Source organism: Podarcis tiliguerta (assembly GCF_965153285.1).
Source record: "Podarcis tiliguerta genome assembly, chromosome: 7".
In the NCBI taxonomy this organism is placed as follows: domain Eukaryota; kingdom Metazoa; phylum Chordata; class Lepidosauria; order Squamata; family Lacertidae; genus Podarcis; species Podarcis tiliguerta.
The window spans coordinates 53,625,963-53,648,892 of NC_139540.1; the positions used below are offsets into that span (position 1 = coordinate 53,625,963).

At 39.8% G+C, this 22,930-nt stretch overlaps 1 protein-coding gene across 6 annotated transcripts in view; it reads left to right on the forward strand.

Annotated features, from left to right (window-relative positions):
• Window positions 1-16,908, forward strand: part of TSHZ1 (teashirt zinc finger homeobox 1) — an 80,784-nt gene extending 63,876 nt beyond the window's left edge. For all 6 annotated transcript variants that reach the window (XM_083449790.1, XM_083449788.1, XM_083449787.1 and 3 more), the window contains one exon: window positions 12,343-16,908. In XM_083449790.1, the coding sequence (XP_083305916.1) occupies window positions 12,438-15,554 (3,117 nt within the window). In that variant the 5' untranslated portion in view covers window positions 12,343-12,437 and the 3' untranslated portion in view covers window positions 15,555-16,908. The remainder of the gene's footprint in view (window positions 1-12,342) is intronic.
• Window positions 16,909-22,930: the final 6,022 nt, after the last annotated feature.

A 22,930-nucleotide genomic window follows, 5' to 3' on the forward strand; every position in this document is an offset into this window, starting at 1 on the left:
ATGCTGTGTAGGTCAAATGACATCTTTTGATCAGTCCTGTCCAAAGATATCAAAGCTGAGTGGCATGTAATGGAGACCTAGTGACAAACCAAATCTAGAAAAGAAATAAGACTGCCAGTTTCCCATTAAACAGCCTGCTAAACAGCACAGCTTCCCTGTGTCGGCTACGAAACTACTCTGACCACCTAAATCAGGAGAATGAAAGGAGGCTGAATTGGACATTAGTACTGCAAATGACTGCCGTGATTGCCACTATTTCCCTCCTTCCCCCTCCCCCAAAAATCAGCAAGCAAACCATGCGAGTTACAGTTAGACTGGTCTTCTCCCGTTTCATTTATGTTCTGCCACTTGCTGGTTTTCTGATCTGGTTTGTTTAGGTTTGACATCAGCCAAATGGTGTAGCAGGATATCTCTGACAGATATTCTTACTGATTTAACAAGTAGCAGACCTTTGCAAAGATGGCTCTTCTACAGCAAGATTTCATCTTTCTTAAAAAGCGCACACACACACACACCAAAACCCCCGTCTTTCTTCCCTTTCATCTCCTTGCCTTCTTTTTATTATTATACTTACTGCGTACTCACTACGGTTGTGAACTCTTGCAGGGGTGGGGATATAGCTACATGTAAGATTGTATTACCCAAAGGGCTTCTGTGTCTTCCCCCTTGAACTTTGCTAGCTTTTAAAACAGGAAATTAAAGCAACGAGTTACTATGTCTACAGTTACAGTGGGGCTATCTGTATGGTTTTCCTCAGGGACAAATACTCAGAATTGGCCAAATCTCAAAATCTTTATTCTGTTCTCACTCAGTTCTCAGCAGAGTATGATTCCTTTTAGTCAGTGGGAGTTTGCCAAAGTGAGCACAGTGTTCAAACTGCGTGTGCCAATATTCCTACCAAACATTCATACTAGAAACTGGAGAGGGAATCAAAGTCAAAGGTAATTGGTTAATAGAGTTTTCACATTCTTTTGAAAATGTTGCATGTTTGGCATTTAGCAGATCTTGATACATTGAGAATGTGTTTGCTTATAGTTTACAACCTTTCCTTTTTTGCTCCTACTTAATACTAGTATTCTTGAAAAGATATACTGTACTGTACTTAATATTTCAGCTGTGCAGTGTGCTAAACAGTCATTTTTGTGGAGGTGGGAGGACTTGCTCAGCAGCTATGTAGAAATGTAGAATGCAGCTTCTCTAGCTTTCCTTATCCCTTGAACAATATTGTTCTATTGTAAAACAAATTGTAATTAAAAACCCCCACACACATTTGCATACTTTTAGACCTTTCCTGTGGTCTCAGTGTACAGAAAACCCAGTGACAAACACTTCTGCAATAGCTGTAATAATAGTTTTGTTGCTTTTTTTAAACCATTGGACATTTGCAGTATGCTCTCCAATGAACACTGGAACAAAACAAACATTTTAAATGGAGCCAAAGAACCCACTGTCAGAGGTACCCAAGTAAAATGTAACTTTAAAAATGTGCATATATAAAAAGAGCTGGTAGCTTCAGCCCCATGCCGTGATGCTATCATTCCAACCCATCGTTGTGCTCAGCAGCATAGCGAAGGCCACCTTAATATATGGAAAATTCAGAAAGAGGGAGGAAGATGACCCTCTTGCAGTCTACAACTATTACTCAAAACCAAATGATTTTTTTGCAATTGAGTCCAGTTGGAGAGAGAATTTGCTCGTTGCTATTCAATGAATTAGCATACATACTTCTCAATAATTTTTTTTTCCAGAAGTGAGAATCTGCAGCTTTTTTTGGAATAAGCTAGAAAGTTGGTTTGGGAGCTCTGTAGCTCCACCCCGCCTTTATTTTTACTACTATGGAGTAAAAAAGTAGCCTTGCCATCAAGAAGCTTTGGTTTCATACTTTGCAGTTAGTTGAACATACTAAGCTACCTTCATATTGCATGAGATCATTGGGTCCACCATGCCCTGTATAGTCTACTCTGGTGAGCAGTGGTTCCCTGAGGTCGGAAGCAGAAGTCTTTCCCAATACTGCTGCCTGAGACCCTTATTTAAATCTGGAGATGATGCAAATGGAGGCTGAAATCCACCTGCCTGCTGATTTCACTACTTAAGGTGCCCTAGGCATCCCTGGGCCTTGAGTCTTTGTCATCCTGATCTCTGGTGTTCTCAATAATGCAGCAACCCTTTGCTCGACCAAAGTGTCACCTGTCTAGGTGAGCTGTGCCATCTTCTATCTGAAGTGACAGCCATCTTTGAGTACCAGCATCTTAACTGACTTCTTTTTCATCATCTCTGTTACAGAAATAACGTTTTTGACAAGATGTTGGGTTTTCTTTCTCCCCCCCCCCACCTCACTCCCCACTCTTTTCTTTCCTGCAACCTCTTAGAACACTTGATCAAACATATATATTTCTGAAAGACTTTGCTTCCAAATGAAAGCAGCTTGAGAAAAGATGGAAACAGAAAGGAAGTTAAATGTTGATGGTGGAAGTTAATGAATCAGGTAAAAGGAGAGGACATGGTGTTAAAGAGGATGCTCTTAACAACTTTTCTTCTTCTCCACATAAAGAATGTATGGCAGTCAGTTGTGATTCTGACATCTGTTCTTCCATGTAATAGTAATTTGTATAACTAATGGAAACAGATTAAATATTTCCATCCTAATGTTGCCAGCAGGGATAAAAACAAACATTTCAGTGAAATATTCTTGACAGAGGAGGGTATCGGATGGGCGGAATCAACTGCATCTCTCCTTGACAATCCAAATACGTAAGGAAAATGGTTGTAGATGGATTGCCTAGGAGAGAAGGGGATGGAAGGGGAAGAGATGGCAAGCTTTCAGATGCCTTTTGCTTTAAGGGTTAGCATCAGCCCAGTATGCAGAAGAACTACTGATAGTCTTGAAGACCCTTCAGGTCTCTTACAGAGCTTTACATCGAAACAGAAACAACACATGCATTTTGCCTCCTTTTCTTACTTCTGTAAAAGTGGTGATTCTTTTATTTTATTTTTAACTGCCTCTTACACCTCACTTGTGATCACCTTTTTGTTCTTCAGTAGTTTTATATGCATGTGTGAAAGAGATTCAGGAAACAGAGGTGGGGGGGGGAAGTATATTAGTACAGAGAGTGAGTCTGGTTATTTTACAGTTCTGATTATCTTCTGATAGAAAAGTGGGGTACAAATGTCAGAAACAAATCATAAATATACAATATATGCATGTAAACATAATACAACATACTCATATTTCTTATAATCCCTAGAATGATTCATGCTCAATTTTTGTGTACACTAAATATTTAACTGTTACCATTTTATTTACTTTCTGCTTCATACTTTTCTTTGTTGGGACTTTCTAACTGGATATTATTCTGGAAACTGCTTTGAAATATTCTCTTCCTGAATCCACAAAATTTATCAGTTCATAGTTTGAGGTAGACCATGAAGCACAAAGCACTTGAAGTTGAAAAAAATTGGGCTTAAGCCAGTTTATTAACCTCAAGGTCACTGTAGTTGAGCTAACTAAAATGCAAATCTGCTTTAAAGTTTGTTTTAGATTCTGCATGAATGGGTTTTCCTGTTTTACAAAAATATATAGATATGCATAAGCATGCTGATACATATTATTATTTAAGCATGTTCTTAACTTGCTTGACATGTGTAGAGTAAGAAAGGGATCAGTTACAACTGAAGGATTTTACACATTTCCTATATGTAGAAACACTCTACCATGAACTTCTCCGCACAAGGCATATTAAAATGAATGAGACTAGAGGGACATGCGGGGCACATGACATACTGTGTGTGTTTTCAGTTTCCAACCAGAATTAAGGGAACTACCCTATGCACAAGAAGCTGGCTTAAAGCATGCTAATGTAAAGTTATACCAGATTCAAACCCTGTTTAGCTGCAGGACTGCTGCTGTGCCCAAGTCTGGCAGAGGGAAAGTCAGCCTTTAGAATAGTGTTCTATCCTGGCTTGCCAGGTAATGTGACTGAGCTGAATGGGCTTAAACCCTAACCTCTGTGGTCTCCCTCCCACTATGCCCCCCAGTGCCCCTTTTGGGGGAACTTACACTAGCTTTCGCTGAGCTGGTTGTGCTGGGATGAGAAGTTACACTGGAGTATCTTCAGCAGAGCTAGGGTTGGAGACTTAATGCCGGCTGAGCCAGAGAGCCTAAGCTGTACATCCCAGCAGACCCTGCCATAGGATTGCACCCTAAATATCTCAGTTGAATACGTTACATTGAAAACTACAGTGCTTAGCTTGTTTGTGACCAGGGTTGCTATGATTATGAAACAGAAGTACAGTACACACAAACAAACATATGCTCCGTTACAATATTGAAATTAAGTTTTAAACATTTTGCCCTCAATAAATAATTATTTGGCACCACTGAAATTGCATGAAGTTTAATTGAGTAATAATTAAAAACAGTGTGGAATCAATTTCTTGTTGAACTCAGTGGCACTAATTCTTACAGATTTTAGCGGTTGTGGCTGCTATAATGGTAATCTTTTGCCCCCTTTAAAATAACGATTGTGGGGAATGTGTGTTTTGTATAACAGAATAGAATAAATGTATGCAGAAAATAATAGAACAATTTAAATGGAACTGTGACTAAGAAACAGTATCACTGTATTCAATAAATAATATTATACAATTGCCCACCCCCACAATACATTATCATTATCCTATCTAATTTGCTTTTGGCTTTTCAGACATGGTCTGGGTTATTTACAGTGTACACCTTCTCACTGAAGCAAACACAATGTGCTATACCACTAACACATACAATATATAGCACCTTGTGTCGACTTACATTAGAATACACAAATTTTAATGCTGTACAAAGATGACAGCATATCTATGGGGAGACATTGGCATCCAGAAGGCACATCATATGGGCACAGATTTTTAACAAGATGTAATAATAGAAAACAGGAAAACAGATACTCTCGGTCTTCCTATAGCTGTAATTTGTAGGATTTCCCTCCTGCAAAATTACAGAGAGAGACAGAAAAAGAGACAAGAGAGGCTTGCTTGCATTGTACACTGTAATATAGGTTGTTGCGAGTATATTTTTAGGCATCTAGAAATCAGAATAGAGTGCTTGGTTTAAATATTTCTCTGTGATTACAGGCCACAAATGTAACCTTGCATCACACTTTTAAAATACCTGTGCTGACACAGGAGCCAAAGGAAGAAATTCAGTGGGAAATGTTTTATCACAGCATTAAATAATTAGCTGACCTCCCTGACAGTTTCATATAGTAGCAATTAAATGCAAGCCTTTCTCTTTTCTTGATGTAGAATATTGCAGCATTTGACTGCAAACAATTGCAGGACAAAATTTCAAAGCTTTTAATTTGAATAAACAGCTTTTTTAAAACATCACTGTCTATTTCCTGGAGTATTCTCTGTTAGTAGCAACTTTATAGGTGTAAAAAAAAAAAGACAAAAAAAGGAGACATCGACCTTGTGAAATAGTGTATATTATTTGTGTTAACATTTTCACTATAAACATTATTTCTGAATCTTAAGTATTTATCCTACAACAACAGGAATATTTCAATGTCCCCCCCCAAGGCAATTCTATAATTTAAACCATGATGAATTATAATATTAACAAATGCACATCTGTGTATGTGTATAGTGTAGCATAGCTGTGTAAATTCAGTTGACATAAGGAATATTTTTTAAACGTTGAAAATCAACGCAGTAAGTGTGTTCTGAATTGCTTTGTGCTCCCCTGTATGGCACTCTCATATTGTAAGCATCGAAGCAAACTAATTTTGTCCAATAATAGGAGACAATATAAAAACAGTTTGTAATTATTATTATTTTTGTGTGATATAAGCAGCAGTTTATAATAAGCTTTTATAGAACAAGCCAAGTAACATGAATAAAAATATATAATGTTCTCTCATTTTATAAGCACCGCAAACCAAAGTAACTAAAAAGCAGAATTTCAAGCTCAATGCTTCTCTTTCCCACTTGTGGTTGAACAGCAAACTTTTTATGGAGATTTCTTTTCCCCTTCATTTGTGGCTAGGTTACGTTGTATAAATAACAGAAGAAAATCTTTACACCTGGCAAAAATGCATGACTTGCCACCGATAGTACAGTTCACAACCACAAATAATGAGTAAGCAAAAATTTATGTGTTACGGAGTAATTATTAACTAGGTATATACAGCCTGTGTGGGTGCGGCGTTTGGTGTTGATTCCAATAAGGGTTATAGGATATGTAAATACCTATAGACAAAATAATGACCAGCATATAAATTATGTGAATTTTTTCTCAGAGACTTCTAGTGAGCTTTAACTTTGCAATATGTATTACTGAAATATCACAAGATTATATTATTGTGTAGCAGTTTGTAATGCAAATGGTGCAGTTCTATGCATGTTTACTCAGAAGTAACTCTTGCTGTCTTCAGTGCGTGTGTTTAGGTTTGCAGCCATATTTATTTTAGGTAGCAGTTGCAACTTCTCTGTTATTTAAATCCAGTAACAAGGTCTTGATACAGTATGCTTAGCTGTGCATGCTGTTGCAAAGTTAGAAACTTGTGCATTTCCCCGCACTGTGTGAAATTTAGAACATTTTAAAAACCACAAGCAATTTTTGCAGCATGAATGTTAAAAACAATGCATTTCTAAACCCTTTAAAAATAAAATTCAGCATTACTGTGCTAGTCCACGGAAAAGCACACATGGGCTGATGCAAAGCCTCATATGTACTCAAATGCACAAAGCTTCTGTGTGTGTATATGGAGCCCTATTTCCTTTAATGGAGAGGCCAGCCTTGAGGATAAGGGAACCTTGTGTGCATCATACCTCCTAAATACCTCACTTAGGGTGACTGTGATCCTCATTCTGTGTTCTTCTGTGCAGATGTTGTAGTACACAGGGTGTAAGAGGACAGAGTGTAAATATACCTTATGTCTTTTTGCAAAAGCACTGGCAGATGGACCTCTGTGTTAAAGCAGCATCAGTTTGTACAATGATATTTTAGGGATAAGAAGGTGTTTCTTCTGTTGGACTGATTTTGGTGCAACCTTTAAATGGCTTGTAACTGTAGCAAGCTGATTTCCTATTATGTTCCGAAACAAACATGGTGTGCCACCGCTGGACTGAAATGCCATGATGGCTTTTACCGTAAGTCTCAACAACTATGAAAGGGGATAATGCAGAGCAAGGTAAATGGCAGGATAAACTTACTCATGTGTACCTTTAGTAAAATATTGTAATACTGAATTTATGGGCTTTTATCCATAGGTGTGTGAGAGAGAGAGGGAGAGGGAAAGAGAATCTCTGTGTACACACACACACACACACACACACACACACACACACCATTAACAGTAACAAATGGCAATATCAATCTAGGCTTATATCCCACCTAGAAAGATAACCCTGGCTTTTTCTTGCACTTTCCTGCAGAAAAGACTTGGACTACGTTTTGTTTACTTTCCTGGATCCTTGTCTCCTTAGCCCTGATAAGATTCAGTATTATTCTCTTCAAACGTCTTTTCCAGTTATTAGCAGTGGTTTACTAGAAATCACATTCTTTTAAAATTGTCCCTTTTAGTAAAATAAAATGAGGTCTGGTGGGAGGAGAGGAAGGTCTAATGGATCTTAGTAACAGAGAAAAGCACTGGACTGTGCTGGTAGGTGAAAGGGAATAAGCAGGCCTCCTTTTTTTGGCACACAGATTTTCGAAATGTTGAATGCTGTTGAATTATGAGACCTAGGGGAATATCTTGCATCTTAGCATATGTTTCTAAGATTTTTTTTTATAAAAGAAGATTCCTTATGGGGGAAAGCCCAATGCTTTTAAAAATAAGAAATCTGCAAAGCAAGCAATTAGAATTATCTCGTGGGGGAAAGCCCACCCAGCATTAGTCAGGAATTTTTTTCCACCCCACCTTTCACTATATCCTGTTTTGCTGCTTTCTTTTTTCCTGAATTGCTCCTGATCATTCCAATCTAGCTAAGGACAATCTGCTTATGGAAAAGAAAGCTTCCCATGTGGTTCTTTAGCTGGATGGGAACTGTGTGGGCAAATAGGTGCTACATACTTGAGACCCATTTCTCATCCAGCAGCTGGGGCCGTGCACTGAAGATTAGAATTAGATTTGGGGGAGCAAGAGACGCTATTCAATTGCTTCTGCACCCCTTTTCCTCAGGATGTTGAAGGAGCTGTAAATGTGGAGCTCCAGGTCTCCTTGGGTTCTCGGTTGGATCAGAGCCACTGCATGCACAACATGCCTAATACATAAATACATTTTGTGTGCAAACATTCATTTAAAATATTTTTTTCATGTTCTGTGAACAATACGTATAAGAAAAACATTTCCTGTATCCTTAAGCTCATTCTCACACACACACACACACACACACTCACCTTTTAGTACGTATGACATGGTTTTTCTAGCAAAGTATGGTTTCTAGTAGAGTGGAGCTGACATGGCGTACAATTATTTCTACTACAGTGCAAAAAATCTATGTTTATCACTTAGGGTGCATGCCTGCCACTTCTGTGAATTGGGTCCTTAGAATAGATGTATTTTGATCTAATGGCCATCTGCTCATGAATATCACATTTGCTAGTTTAAAAAATAGTTTGATTCCGATAAACACGTAATTTGGTAAGATTATATCGTTTCACCAGGTGGCATCACAATAGCAAAGTTTGATGTTTACTGTAAGCCAATAATCAAGCTGGATATTCCGTTGCATGCTTTATATTTGTCAGCTTTAAGTATTCATCTCTCATTTTACTTTAGTTTTCGCTGCCAACTGCTCTTGCCAGAATTGTTGTGTGACATCTGTGTCATAGTTTAACACAGGGATGGAGAACCTGTGGCATTCCAGGTGTTGTTGAACTCCAACTCCCATCAACCCTAGGCAGCATGGCCAGTGGTCAAGGATGATGGGACTTGGAGCCCAACAACACAAGGAAGGCCACAGGTTTCCCTTACCTGATTTAGCAAGAGGCTGAAGTTCTGCAGACCATTAGTATGAGCCAAAAATCTCTAGCAAGGTGTCACCTTTGGTTTTACCATTTCTTCATAATTTAAATGCACCTTGGGGCTTATACTTCATGTGTAGAAAATGGTATGTAATATTCAAAGTCAACACTGCAGGATTACCCTGAGGAACTTGTCACAGTAAGTCAATAATGAAGTCCCTTCAATATCTATTTCTTTTTTGTTGTTTAATTCGACAATGCATTTCAGTTGCTTTCAGCAGCTGAAGACACACAGCATTTTATTTGTGGGAAACTGACCCACTAAGTTTACCAAGAAGTAAATCCATTAAAATTTCAAGGATCTTACCCAGAGAAGTTGTAATATCCACCTCCATCCTCTGTGCCTATGTTAAGAATATAATGTCTGATCCTTCCCCCCCCCCCCCCCCGTTCAGCTATATTGCAGTTAAACTTACCCTGGTGAGTAGCCATACTGTTTAAACTAGCTTGGTGCTTTTCAAGGAAACTCCATTAAGAAGAATCCATGTAAAAACTGTTTGGCACTTACACATGTTATCGTAGTAGTTTGGGCATCACAGTAAGCCATGATTTATCATGACAGGAATGATCGACAGGCTTTTGAAAGGAGGAAATTGGAAGCTTTCGCTTTTGATTAACTTCAGTCAAGCATTGCATGTGAACCCTAAACTGTGGTTGATACTAACTTTGGTTTTCTGGAAAAAAGCAGTTTCCTTACTCATTTGAAATAAACAAATTTCAAACAATGGGTCATAGCTAAAATTAATATAGCCGTAGTTTCTCAGGTTTGGGCCATTTTGGTAAAAGACAAGTCTGGTCACAAAAAGGAAGCAAAATCTTCCAGTCGCCTCTTTGCAACACTGCTGGAGAAAGAAGGGAGAGAAGGGAACATTTGAGCCCAAAGTTGGCTGTGGCCCATCGCTGTCAAGATCACCAGTGTTTTTTATAATGTCCAAAAACAGTCATTAGCAGGCTTAAGGAGCAATCCTGTAGGAGGATCTGCTGGGATGAGTGGGTTAGGATCCAGCAGATCTCTGGCTCAGCCAAGAAGGTCCTCATACAGCCAGATTATGCCGGCCTAATTTCCTCACCTTCATCTTAGCCAGAGATAAACCAGCATATGTCCTCCATACCAGCTCAGCCAGGACTCAGTTGACAGAGTCAAGCCTGGCAGATCTTAAACTGGAGTAAGCCCTGAAAAGGGGGCATGGTGGGGATAGGACTGGGTGGGTGCACTTAGGCTGGATCCAAAACCCATTCAGGTTGGTCACATCACCTGGCAACCTGATATAAATTAAGCTGGCAAAAAGGGTGGTGTAACTCAAGACACCAGCTTCTTGTATATAGGATTGCTCTGTTAAGTCAACTAAATCACACCGATAATTTTCCAGGTGCTCCAGCTTTTTCCTACTGAAATTTCTTTGATCTGTTAAGGTTTAAAACTTCTTCATTTCCCCCCTCCCTTTTATTCTAACTATTTTAAGTTTATAGAACAGAGCCTTCAGTAGCAAAGCACTGCCATAGGGTGCAATACTAACCCTAGATCTGCCAGAATGAGCAAGTTAGGATTCGTCACAGTGCTTTCATTCTGGCTCAACTGTAGCTAAGCCAAGATTTGTGGAACAAATGCCCTGAAAAAATGAGTGTTCCGAGGGAGAGGGGCGGGACTAAGCACACACTGGATCATCCTGGTCACATAACCTGGTAATCTGGCGTAACATATGTTGGCAAAAAGGGTGCTGTAAATAAAATTCTGTTTATAAGGCATGTTTTCCCTCTGCCAGGCTTAGATTGACTCAGTTAGCAGTAGCCCACTCTTGAATGGTGTTTTGATCTAGCGGACTTCACACCGGTTCAATATATTATATTATATTATATTATTATATTATATTATATTATATTAATTATATTATATTATTATAAATTATATTGGCTCCCCATACTTGGGATTGTTCCTTTTGTATTTCTCTTTTTTGACAGCTGTTTCAACATTTTAAAAAATGAACTATTCTCTAATTTTGCACTATGAATGATGTCACTGGGATGGTGGGGGTATGTTTAACGCTATTTATATCCGACCATGCATCATTTCAGATGCATAAATCTTAATGCTTCTTAAATTAATGTTGTGATAACAGGAACGCTAATAAAAAGAATCCCCTGTCGATTTGTACCATCGTTTACATTTCAGCCTTTCAGTAATGGGTAGAGGAAAGCAGATTTGCCCAGTGACTAATTGTTCTTACCTTACTTTCAAATCCAAGTGTATATTCTTGCTCAGTTGCCATTATTGCCAAGGTGCTCTATTGGACTATCCATCTTGGAACTCTGATACGCAAGTTCAAATTTATCTTCAACCATAGATTTGCCAATTTAATAAGAAATATCCAGGCATGGCCCAGGAGGTCAGGGTTGGAGACAACAGGTATATCAGAGGGTTGATGATTTTGTGCCAGATAAAACAGCATTTCATAGAAGGTGCTGCACCTGGCCCTTCGCAATGAAAGAGGCTTCTCCTGTGTCTTCCATTTCTAAGACTGGAATGGAGACTCCCTTTCTAAACTCAACCTTCCTATCTCAAAATTAATCAAAATTAGGGCTATTTCATAGCACCACTCACAAGCTTGTTTGGAAGGAAAAAAATTGTAAATATTTCAAATCATTGTTCTCATTAATGGACTAATATAAATAACAGTAGTACACGCTTCTTAATAATAATTCATAATTTCATAATTGATGATTAATTTGATCTCCATGATAAATTTGTTTTACATCTACCCTGCTTCGTTACCATATAACTTTATAAATGCTTCTTTGCTCATGTTGAGTGCTTCGAGTAGTACGGTATGTAGTGTCGAGTGCTGGACTTGGATGATGGAGATTTGAGTTTAAATTCCTACTTACCTTTGAAACTCACCAGATGACCTTAGTTGTTGTACAAATAAAATGAGACTTAGAAATGTAATAAATGAATAAATAAAGAAATAAACACAACCTTTTACCTAATTTATTCCAGAAAATCCCAATTAGTTACAGTGGCAAAATAAGTGTTGCAATTCAGAAAAAGTGGCTGGAGAATGAATTCTTAGCTTTATTCATACCAAGTTATTCTGTTAGTTAAACATAAATCCTGCTGAAATGTCATGGTATATTTTTAATTGCAACTGAAAATGCCGAATGCCATGCTTAAATTGACAGGATGTGTATCTTCATAAAGCTGAGAAATAGGGATATGTGATCTAAAATGTAAGCCTCAGTCTCACTGTAGTAGAAACAGTGGTGGGAATGAAACGAAATGTGTACGTTCTGTAATGAATTTTTTTTCCCCTTATGTATTTTTCTAGCTTATGTTCCTGAGGAAGAACTGAAAGCAGCAGAGATTGATGAAGACAGCGTGGAGGATGACGGACTACCTCTGGACATCCAGGAAACTGACTACATGTGCAATGATGAAACGGAGATCAAAGAGGCTCAAAGTTACCAGAACTCTCCAGTCAGCACAGCAACGAATCAGGACGCAGGTTATGGGTCGCCATTCAGCGAAAACAGTGACCAGCTGGCTCATTTCAAAAGCACTTCCTCCAAAGAAGAGAGAGAAGATCACCAATGCTTGGACAATGCTTCCTATCCACAGGACAGCTTGGCACAAATAAAAGCTGTCTATGCAAATTTACTATCGGAGTCTTGCTGGTCTAGTTTAGCTTTGGATTTAAAAAAATCAAAGAGTAATGAAAACAGCCAGAAGGAAAATACCACTAATAGCAACTCTACTATCACTACCCCAAGTACCAATACTAGTACTAGTACCAGTACTAGTACCAGTACCAACACTAGTATCACTACAAGTATCAGTAGTACTAGTAACAGTAACAATAACAGTGGTGGCTCAGGTTATGACTGGCATCAAGCGGCATTAGCCAAAACTCTGCAGCAGACCTCATACGGACTTCTCCCAGAACCTAGTCTATTCAGCACAGTGCAGCTTTACCGGCAAAACAATAAACTGTATGGTTCTGTGTTCACTGGTGCCAGTAAGTTCCGGTGCAAAGACTGTAGTGCAGCATATGACACCCTAGTGGAGCTAACAGTGCACATGAATGAAACTGGACATTATCGGGATGACAACCGAGATAAAGAAGCTGAAAAGACCAAACGGTGGTCAAAGCCCAGAAAGCGATCACTTATGGAAATGGAAGGCAAAGAGGACGCCCAGAAAGTGCTCAAGTGCATGTACTGCGGCCATTCGTTTGAATCTTTGCAAGACTTGAGTGTCCACATGATAAAAACAAAGCATTACCAGAAAGTGCCTCTGAAGGAACCAGTACCAGCCATCACCAAACTGGTGCCTTCTACCAAAAAGCGAGCACTTCAAGACTTAGCTTCACCTTGCTCACCTGAGCCAACGGCCATCACTTCGGAGAGCACACTTAGCGAGGCAGGGAAGGACCAGAAAACTGCCAACCCCTACGTGACTCCAAACAACCGCTATGGCTATCAAAATGGTGCTAGCTACACTTGGCAGTTTGAGGCCCGCAAAGCCCAGATCCTAAAATGCATGGAGTGCGGCAGCTCTCACGACACTTTGCAGCAGCTGACTGCTCACATGATGGTCACGGGACATTTTTTGAAAGTAACTAATTCCGCTTCCAAAAAGGGGAAACAGCTAGTATTGGATCCTGTGGTGGAAGAAAAGATCCAGTCCATACCTTTGCCTCCCACCACACACACGAGATTACCAGCTGCGAATATTAAAAAGCAGCCCGATTCTCCGGCCGAATCTACAACTTCTGAGGAGAAGAAGGACATGGAAAAGGAAAAGGTGATCGTTAGTGAAACAGACAAAAAGATTAAAGAAGAGAATGAGGACTCTGCGGAAAAATTTGAGCCAACGGCTGTGTATCAGTACCTCAGAGAGGAAGATCTAGATGAAAGTCCTAAAGGTGGGATAGATATATTAAAATCCCTGGAAAATACAGTGACAACAGCTATAAGCAAGGCTCAGAATGGAGCACCTTCGTGGGGAGGCTATCCAAGCATTCATGCTGCTTACCAGCTTCCGGGGACTGTTAAGCCCATTCAGCCAGCTGTGCAGAGTGTTCAGATGCAGCCATCGTACGCCAGCAGCGTAAAATCCTTGTCTTCGGAACACAGCGCACTGATCCATTCGCCAGGGAACCTGACGCCACCACCTCACAAAAGCAACGTCTCTGCAATGGAGGAGCTAGTGGAGAAGGTCACGGGCAAAATCAATATAAAAAAAGAAGAAAAGCCTGCAGAGAAAGAGAAATGTTCTCCAGTCAAGCCATTGTCACCTGCTGCTAAGGAGAACAAAGACTTTCCAAAATCAGAGGAAACCAAGCAGCAGCAGCAACAGCAGCAACAGCAGCAGCAGCAAAAGAAGGGCCCTGAAGCAGAGGTGCAGAAGGTCAAAAAGGACAGTCCAGCAGATCCTCATGCACTTAATGGTACCGAGCTACCTAAAGCAAAAGTCACAAACGGCTGTAATAACTTGGGCATCATCACAGACCATTCAGCTGAGCCATCATTCATCAATCCACTGAGTGCTTTACAATCCATCATGAATACCCATTTAGGCAAAGTTTCCAACCCTGTAAGTCCTTCTTTGGACCCTTTGGCTATGTTATATAAAATTAGCAACAGTATGCTGGACAAACCCATTTACTCGACGACTCCGGCCAAGCAAGCTGATGCTATTGACCGGTATTATTATGAGAACAGCGATCAGCCTATTGATTTAACGAAGTCCAAAAACAAGCCCCTGGTTTCCAGCGTGACTGATTCGGTCTCATCTCCTCTGAGGGAAAGTGCCCTGATGGATATTTCCGACATGGTAAAGAACCTCACAGGGCGCTTGACCCCCAAGTCTTCGACACCGTCTTCCGTGTCAGAGAAATCTGACGCGGATGGGAGTAGCTTTGAGGAGACGCTGGACGAACTGTCACCAGTACACAAGAGGAAAGGTAGGCAGTCCAACTGGAACCCTCAGCATCTTCTAATCCTTCAAGCCCAGTTTGCTTCTAGCTTGAGGGAGACTCCTGAAGGCAAGTACATTATGTCGGACCTAGGCCCACAGGAGCGGGTACATATCTCTAAGTTTACTGGTCTTTCCATGACCACAATTAGCCACTGGCTGGCCAATGTGAAGTATCAATTAAGGAGGACAGGTGGAACTAAGTTTTTAAAGAATTTGGACACAGGTCACCCTGTTTTCTTTTGCAATGATTGTGCCTCTCAGTTCAGAACTGCTTCTACGTACATAAGTCACTTGGAGACACATTTAGGGTTCAGTTTGAAGGACCTGTCCAAATTGCCACTAAATCAGATTCAAGAACAGCAGAATGTTTCAAAAGTCCTCACAAATAAGACTTTAGGCTCACTTGGAATTGCTGAGGAGGACTCGGGCTCCACATTCCAGTGTAAGCTCTGTAACCGAACTTTTGCAAGCAAGCATGCAGTGAAACTGCACCTTAGTAAAACACATGGCAAGTCCCCTGAGGACCATCTGATCTATGTAACTGAGTTAGAAAAACATTAGCGTCCAGGTAAGCAGCCAGGTATGCAAGTGACCACAGGAACATTGCACTAAACTTCTTCATAGTACTGCACTAGGCCTGATCTGAGCCTCTGAAATCAGTCTTACTTTTGTTGCTGAACTGCCTATCTGGACCTTGGTTTTTCTTACATACATTTTGTAGTTATATTTATATGCTCTTTGTCTGATCTGTGCATGTTTTTTTTAAACCTTTCTTTTCTTTTTCTGTGAGTCAAAGTCTGACCTTTATTTTCAACATCTGTCCTTGATGTTAAGCTATCTTTTGTAGAATATAGTGGGAGACACTATTGAGAGACGTTAATTTAGCCGTAAAGAAAGACACAAAGAACAATAACAAAAAGACATCCTAAAATTACAAAGTTGCCATGACAATAAAGGTCACAGAACCCCGTAGTGTCAGTTTTTTTAACCCTCTGAGGACTGTAATAGCATTGTTGTGCCTTTCCCAAAAGAAGATTTTGTGTTTTAATTTTAAAAAAGGCATTTCATATTAACAAAACTGTGTTAAAATGTCAAAAAAAGCCCTTTTGAAAATTGCAGTCTGATTTGCAGAGAAAAGATGCATGCAGTTCTTTGACGATGATGAAAAGCTATGAAGTGCTCAAGGGGTTAGAAAACCACAGTCGTGTTTAAGAAAATAAAAATAATAAACCAAGTTGCCACTATGCCCAAATCCTCTGGATGCTGAAAATTGCCACTTGGCTGGCAAAAAAAAGTATGCAAGTTATTTAAAAAAATATGTACAAATGCTTTTCCCCCCTTTTCTTTTTTTCCTGTAAGATACTGCAGTTTATAGTTATTTACAAATGTAAGCTTTGGTACAAGCTGACCTTTCTATAGTGTGCTGCATTGGTACATTTAAAACAAAACAGAAAAAAGTGGGGCAAGTGTTGGATTCAGTTCCTTGTAAATTGCCAGCATCAGCTTAGGAAAAAAAAAAAGTACATGTTACATATCGTACCATTTTAAACTGTTCAACTTCCTTTGTACCTTCTGGCTGTATGCTTTTCTCTTTTAACTTTTTATATTGTCATTTTATATTCAATTTCTGTGTATATAATGTAAAACCACACTTTTTTTGAATAAAATTTAGTTCCTGCAGCTTGAGTTAAATAGAGAAATTTTACTGGCACCTGCATCTTCCCAGATGCATGTACTCAAAGGAACTATCTGACAAAATAAATAAATAAATAAAAATAAAGCAAGCAATGCACTATGAATTATACATTTTGATGTTTTATCATTAATATTGTACAGTACATTTTTTTTTGGTTCACACAATTAAATCCACTGTTTTCTCAAGTGTAAAATAAACCCACATGCAGTTCTTGATTTATGTATATTGTGATGTCGTCATTACTTTGCCTTTGAGGTCTTCATTTCAGCAGCGAAGAGGTTTCAACCTGAAGTATGTTTGGAGTCATTTGTGTATTCTAATATGCTGCGTTCTGTTGCCTATGTATTAGTGATACCTCAGAATGTTATTTCAATGGTTTACAGATGCTCATGGATGCAAACTTGTGACTTTACCAGTGAGGAATGAGTGGTGTGTTCATCTCTGAAATGTAGGACCTTTTTAAACATTGCCCTGCCGCAAGCTGTATATAAACTCATCATCGGTACCCAGCTGTCTGTTGTCAGGAGGACCCACAGGTGGTTTGAGAAGCCAAAGCAGGCAGATCGTATTAAAACTGTTGCCACCATGTTGGACTCCAGCTTAGGCTGACCGAACCAAACAGCCACTAGGACACTTTATCCTGATGAGATGCTCATTTTATCATTATCCATGAGTACTGCAATGTGGCTGGGGAAGTGAATGAGCCATTTCTTAATAAGATACACATTTCTGGCCAACCACATTCTCATGCCTTTTTACTAAAGTGCAAATCAAAAGTGAAAGTGGGATCCCATTGGGATTCAGAGATGGGCCTTTGTTCTGGACCAGTTGAAGACCACTGCCATAGAGTGGCAGTGGAATTAGGGATCATGCCAATGTCAAACCCTAAGAATATGAAAGGAATGTGAAAGGAGTAAATGTATTGGGCTATAAGAATATGAAAAAGTGACTCACCTTCATTGCAGGTTTTTAAGCAGAGGTTGGATGGCCATCTGTCAGGGATTCTTTAGCTGTGATTCTTGCATTGTCTGTCAGAGATGCATTCACTGGCTCTGAAGTACAAACGTTGAGCTCCAATTTTAATACCTGGGAAGGGTCAGGATGCATGGAGCAAATGGTGGAGCTCAAAACTCCAGGAAGCTTGTCTACATCCTCAGGCTACACAAATGGAACCGTGTCTAATAAATCATGACAACATGGCGTCCTGGCTACATCCGTCTCTTGATTCTGCCAAAACCACATCATCCAAGTTGGTATGAATGCGAGTGGTTTTTCTCTGCAAAATTAATCTAAATTGGTCACAGCAACCTTTTGAGTCCTCTGACCTCTTATCACCTGTTCTCCCAAGCCTTGCTACCCAGAAAAGCTCCACTGGCCGACATTGTGTAGAAGCAATTGCGGAAAAGTAAGATTTCTTTGCTACCATCTCCGCTGCAGAGTAAGTCCTAAATCAGTTTCTCACCCATGTCCGTGAAAAGGTTTAACTTTGTCAGATAAAGATCTGCTCATGACAATGGAGAATGTCATTGGCTCCCCCAGTCACAGATCAATATAGTCCTAAACCAGAACATGAAATAAGATCTAAAGTGTGTCCTGTCGCATGCGTTGGACTGTATGTCATTTGACACATATCCATGGTTGTTATAGCAGCCATAAAATCCCCAGCCAACCCATTTATGTTTCAGGCTTCCAAAGACCATAAGTTTTGGGGTCCTCAACTGCCCACTGCCAGCCCAGACAGACAGAATGTTAGGCAGCGGTATAGATAATGCAATAACAGAACCTCAATCTTGGAGTCCCCAGGAACAGCTACAGACCCCTTACAAGTGGCTGTTCAGGTGTCTTGCCAGGAAGATGGAATCTGTAAAGACCCATCTTTACAGATACTGCACCCTTCCCCACCCCTCAAACTGCTTGGTGTTGTGTGTCTGATACCTGGTGGATACACCAGGGAGATATTTACATCTCACTCTTCATTCCATGAAGTCTTAATGCTAGAAACACAGTCAGCATGCCCATCCTAGATCAGATCAAGGATGGTTAACACCTTTCCCTTACACAACATGGCACTTGCAAGCAGCACTTTCAGACCCAAGGGAGCTGTGGTTAAGCCAGCAGATTTACTAAGGTTGAGTAACAGTGGAGATGGCACAAAGATGTCTGACTTGCCTCCCGTCTATTTGCCACCACTGCCATAGCAACTTCCATCCTTTGTGGTGGTCTTTCCTGACTCCCTGTTCATTTCTCACCCTTAAACTCCATTATCTTAACATCCCTTAACACGAAAGCATGCCTAATACTGCTGGTGAAACATACCCATATTATTAACAAGCCTACAACAGAGGACAGACAGGAGCAAAATGAGAAGTAACTCCCAATCTACTTATTTCAATGATTCTTCAGTAGCTGAAAGCCCTTTAGTGGTTGAAAGCCCTTACACCATACTTCAGTGCTTGTTCATGCAATGCATTTGAAAAAAATGATGCATAACATTTCCCAAAGGTAAATTAACAGCAGAATTTCACTAGAGTAAAGTAGGCCCCAAGCTTTGTACACTTTTCTTGCAAAGTAGGGATGCATAGCTTGGCATAGTATAGAATTATTTAATATCTGCAAAGATTGAAAAAAAACCCCTAAACTCTCCCCCTGATTTTTCTGGCTGTGTGTATTGTAAGTAATTCTGTTAGATAAAAAACATTTTCTAGAGCCTATCCTGTAAGTAGGTTTCCACACAAATGTAAGATTTTGCTTGTGGATCCATTTTTGAAAATTCACAGAAACCATTCTGGCGCATTGTTTCTGCATATAAACTTTCATGAGATGACTTCACACATTATCCCATGAATGCCAAATGTTTTTTTTCTGGGAGAGGCACAAAAAGTTTAGAGCTGTGTAAGGCTTCTGAATTTACACGTGCCCCCATTTGTGCTTTGAAAACACAGGTAGCAAAGCATCCTCCAAATAGCCACTGAAAATCCTAATGCCTTTTCTGTTACAGAAATCAGCAGTGGGACCACAGTACAGGAGCAGGTGGTTTAAACCACGAACCTGTGGCACTCTAGATATTGCTGGTCTATAACTTTCATCATCCCTGATCATTGGTCATGCTGGCTGGGGCTGGTGGGAATTTGTCTTGTTGAAAATTCCACTCCCAGGTGACTGTTTGCCTCAACTAGGAAACGTTGCATGCATATCAGGGCAAATCTGGAGAAAGGGCAGCTGTTGGTAGGACAAAATTAAGTAGGAAAGGGTTAAGCTCACCTGTGTCACAATCCGAATTTAGAAGCCAAGGTTTGCCCTTGGCTTCAGATTGTGGTTAAGGAAGAAAGGGCTTGATCATAATAATAATAATAATAATAATAATAATAATAAAATAATAATAATAATAATAATAATAATAATAATAATAATAATAATAATAATAATATAATATTTATACCCCGCCCATCTGGCTAAGTTTCCCCAGCCACTCTGGGCTGCTTCCAACAAAATATTAAAATACGATAGTCTGTCAAACATTAAAAGCTTCCCTAAACAGGGCTGCCTTCAGATGTCTTCTAAAAGTCTGGTAGTTGTTTTTCTCTTTGACATCTGGTTGGAGGGCGTTCCACAGTGCCACTACCAAGAAGGCCCTTTGCCTGGTTCCCTGTAACTTGGCTTCTTGCAGCAAGGGAACCGCCAGAAGGCCTTCGGTGCTGGACCTCAGTTTCCGGGCAGAACGATGGGGGTGGGGACGTTCCTTCAGGTATACTGCTATGATCATGGCTTAGATGTCATGCTTCACTAAAAAGACTGGGGAGAAAAAGTAGTTGTGAGTGCATTCCAAGCTTTGTGCTGTCCCAGGAAACCAAGATTTGGCTTACATGCAGATGGCTCTTACCTCTTGTTAGAGGCAAGAAAGAAAGAATATAATGCACAAGCCCACAAAACAGCTGGTACTTTTTCATATTCTTATAGTCCTCGGAGGCTTTGACATTAGTTCTTACTTAGAATACAAGAAGACAGACCTGTACTTTTTAAATATTGCATTTTGAAGTAAAGCTGAGTGCTATCGCATCAGGTGTTTCCCTTAATCTTTATTTCTGTTCTGTTCAATGCAGATGTCACTTAGAATGTAAAAGTGAGCTGTCAGGGCCTTCAGTGCTCCATGCTATGAGTGCTGTGACAATTAATGCATGTGAAAGCCAGGCATCCACTATCCATTACATATTTTGAATGGGTATTCTGTAGGAGCACCTCTGAGAGGTTTGCTTTTCAGGTATTGCTGTCGTGACTTGGATGGATGGAGACAACCCGATTTTAAATGGATCAGCTGTCTTTTTTCTTTATAAATGGATCAGTTAGGAAATGAAAATATATGTTGCTGTAAATCAGGAATGGTGCTATTTTGGGCCTGGTTAGTGCTGAAAAAGCTTTCTCGCCAAGCATCTCCTGCTTGCTCAAAGATGTGCACCAGCAAATGTGTCTGTAGATGTTAATGAAATGCACGGTTTCTGAAACCATGGTAGACAAATATAGATACAGGTGTGACCATGTTTAGGAACAGCATGTAATTATAATGACCAGATTTTAATTGTTTGGGAAATCATCTTGCCAGAATCAAAAGATGAGCACAGATTCTTTGGACTTTTACCAATATGTAACAGAGCATTTTTTTTACCCTACAGTTCTGTATATAAGATCTTTCTGGCCATTAACAACTTCCATTTGGAGTAGAACCAACACCTTTATGGAATTGCTCACAAATAAATGGATTGTGGCCTGCAAGCCATACTTAACTGCTTAATGGCAAAACTGATTTCGCTGGTGAATGCTTTCAGCCTTAATATGCCTGTATATTTCTTTTGTAACTTGCAATTACAAAATTGTAATGTGTCCTAAGAAGTTGTTTAGGAATAGCCAATGTGGTGCCCTCTAGATATTGCTGGAGTACAACACTCATCATTGCCAGTCAGCAGTGTCATGGATAGTGGGACTTGTAGTCCAACAGTACCCTGAGGGTGCCATGTTGCTTACTCTGTTTGGTGTTTTATGAAAATGAATGTGTGTGTGTTTAAAAGCAACAACAAGAGCAACTGAAGCCAAGATCCTTCGCTTTTAAAAAGACCATGTACATTATTTGGAGTCCTATTTTCAAGCCAGCATTCTTCAGTTTTCTCTACTGATTTCAGGTTAGCCAAGCCTGTGTTGTATCTGGAAAGCATATTCAGCTGGTGCCAGAACATGCCACAGAGGTCTTTTAAATTTCCTCCCCCACCTCCACTGGTAAATACCTGTGTTCTGTAGGGGATTGAGCTATTTAGGTATTTTGTTTCACTTCAATTACCGGGTGATTATGCATTTTAGGCCCAAGGGATTATGGAAGAAGAAACAAAACTTTTGAAGTTATTACGTAAAATAAGATTGTGCTTTGCTGCCATAGGCTTAATTCTTCTTCTTCTTTCTGTAATAGCCTTAGAAATCGTTGTTTGTTTTGCTACAGGCCTGCAAACATGATTACGGGATATTTAGTTGTAGGTGAAGAGGTTGCCTGGGACAAATAACAGCTCTAAAGTGGGCTCTGACCTAATACAAATGGCGGGAAAGCTCCCTTGGAAATGCTAGGTGTAGAGAGGGGTCTCAACGCTAGATGACCCTGCTGTCTTTGAGGCATTTCATGGCATCGCTGATGAGTTTTGTAAGATTCTGGTATTAAAATCACTTTTTTTAAAGCAGCAAGGAAGACTGTGACTGGACAATCCTTCATCCCTGTGTTTGATCAATTGCATTAAGGCAAACATTCTGAGAATACCACATGCTGAAGTATGGAAATGGCAAGGTAGGTGAAGTATGATTTCTCCCAAGACCTTGGTTGTATTTTGGTTTTCTTTAATTTTTATTTCGCGGCACTGCACAAAGGGCTGTGTGACACAGTTTAGAAATTCAATATTTATCCATTGAATTGGAGATCACTACTGAAGAAATGTCTCTGCAATGTGTGTGCTATGTATGTGTGTATGTATATTTTGTACTCTAAAGCAATTTAGGAAAGGTGGGTATTTTATTAACATCGGCTGCCATAAGTAAGCGACCTACATAACCTTTCCAAGCCACTCATAAAGAAACTGTAAGTGCCTCAGGGCCTGCATACATATTGTAAGCCTCTCTTTATTCTGTTAAAACATTCAACATTTATTGTGTCTCTCTCCTTTCAAGAGCAGCGCAAGCTACCTTTTGTCTTCAATGCATCTTTCAGTGTTTA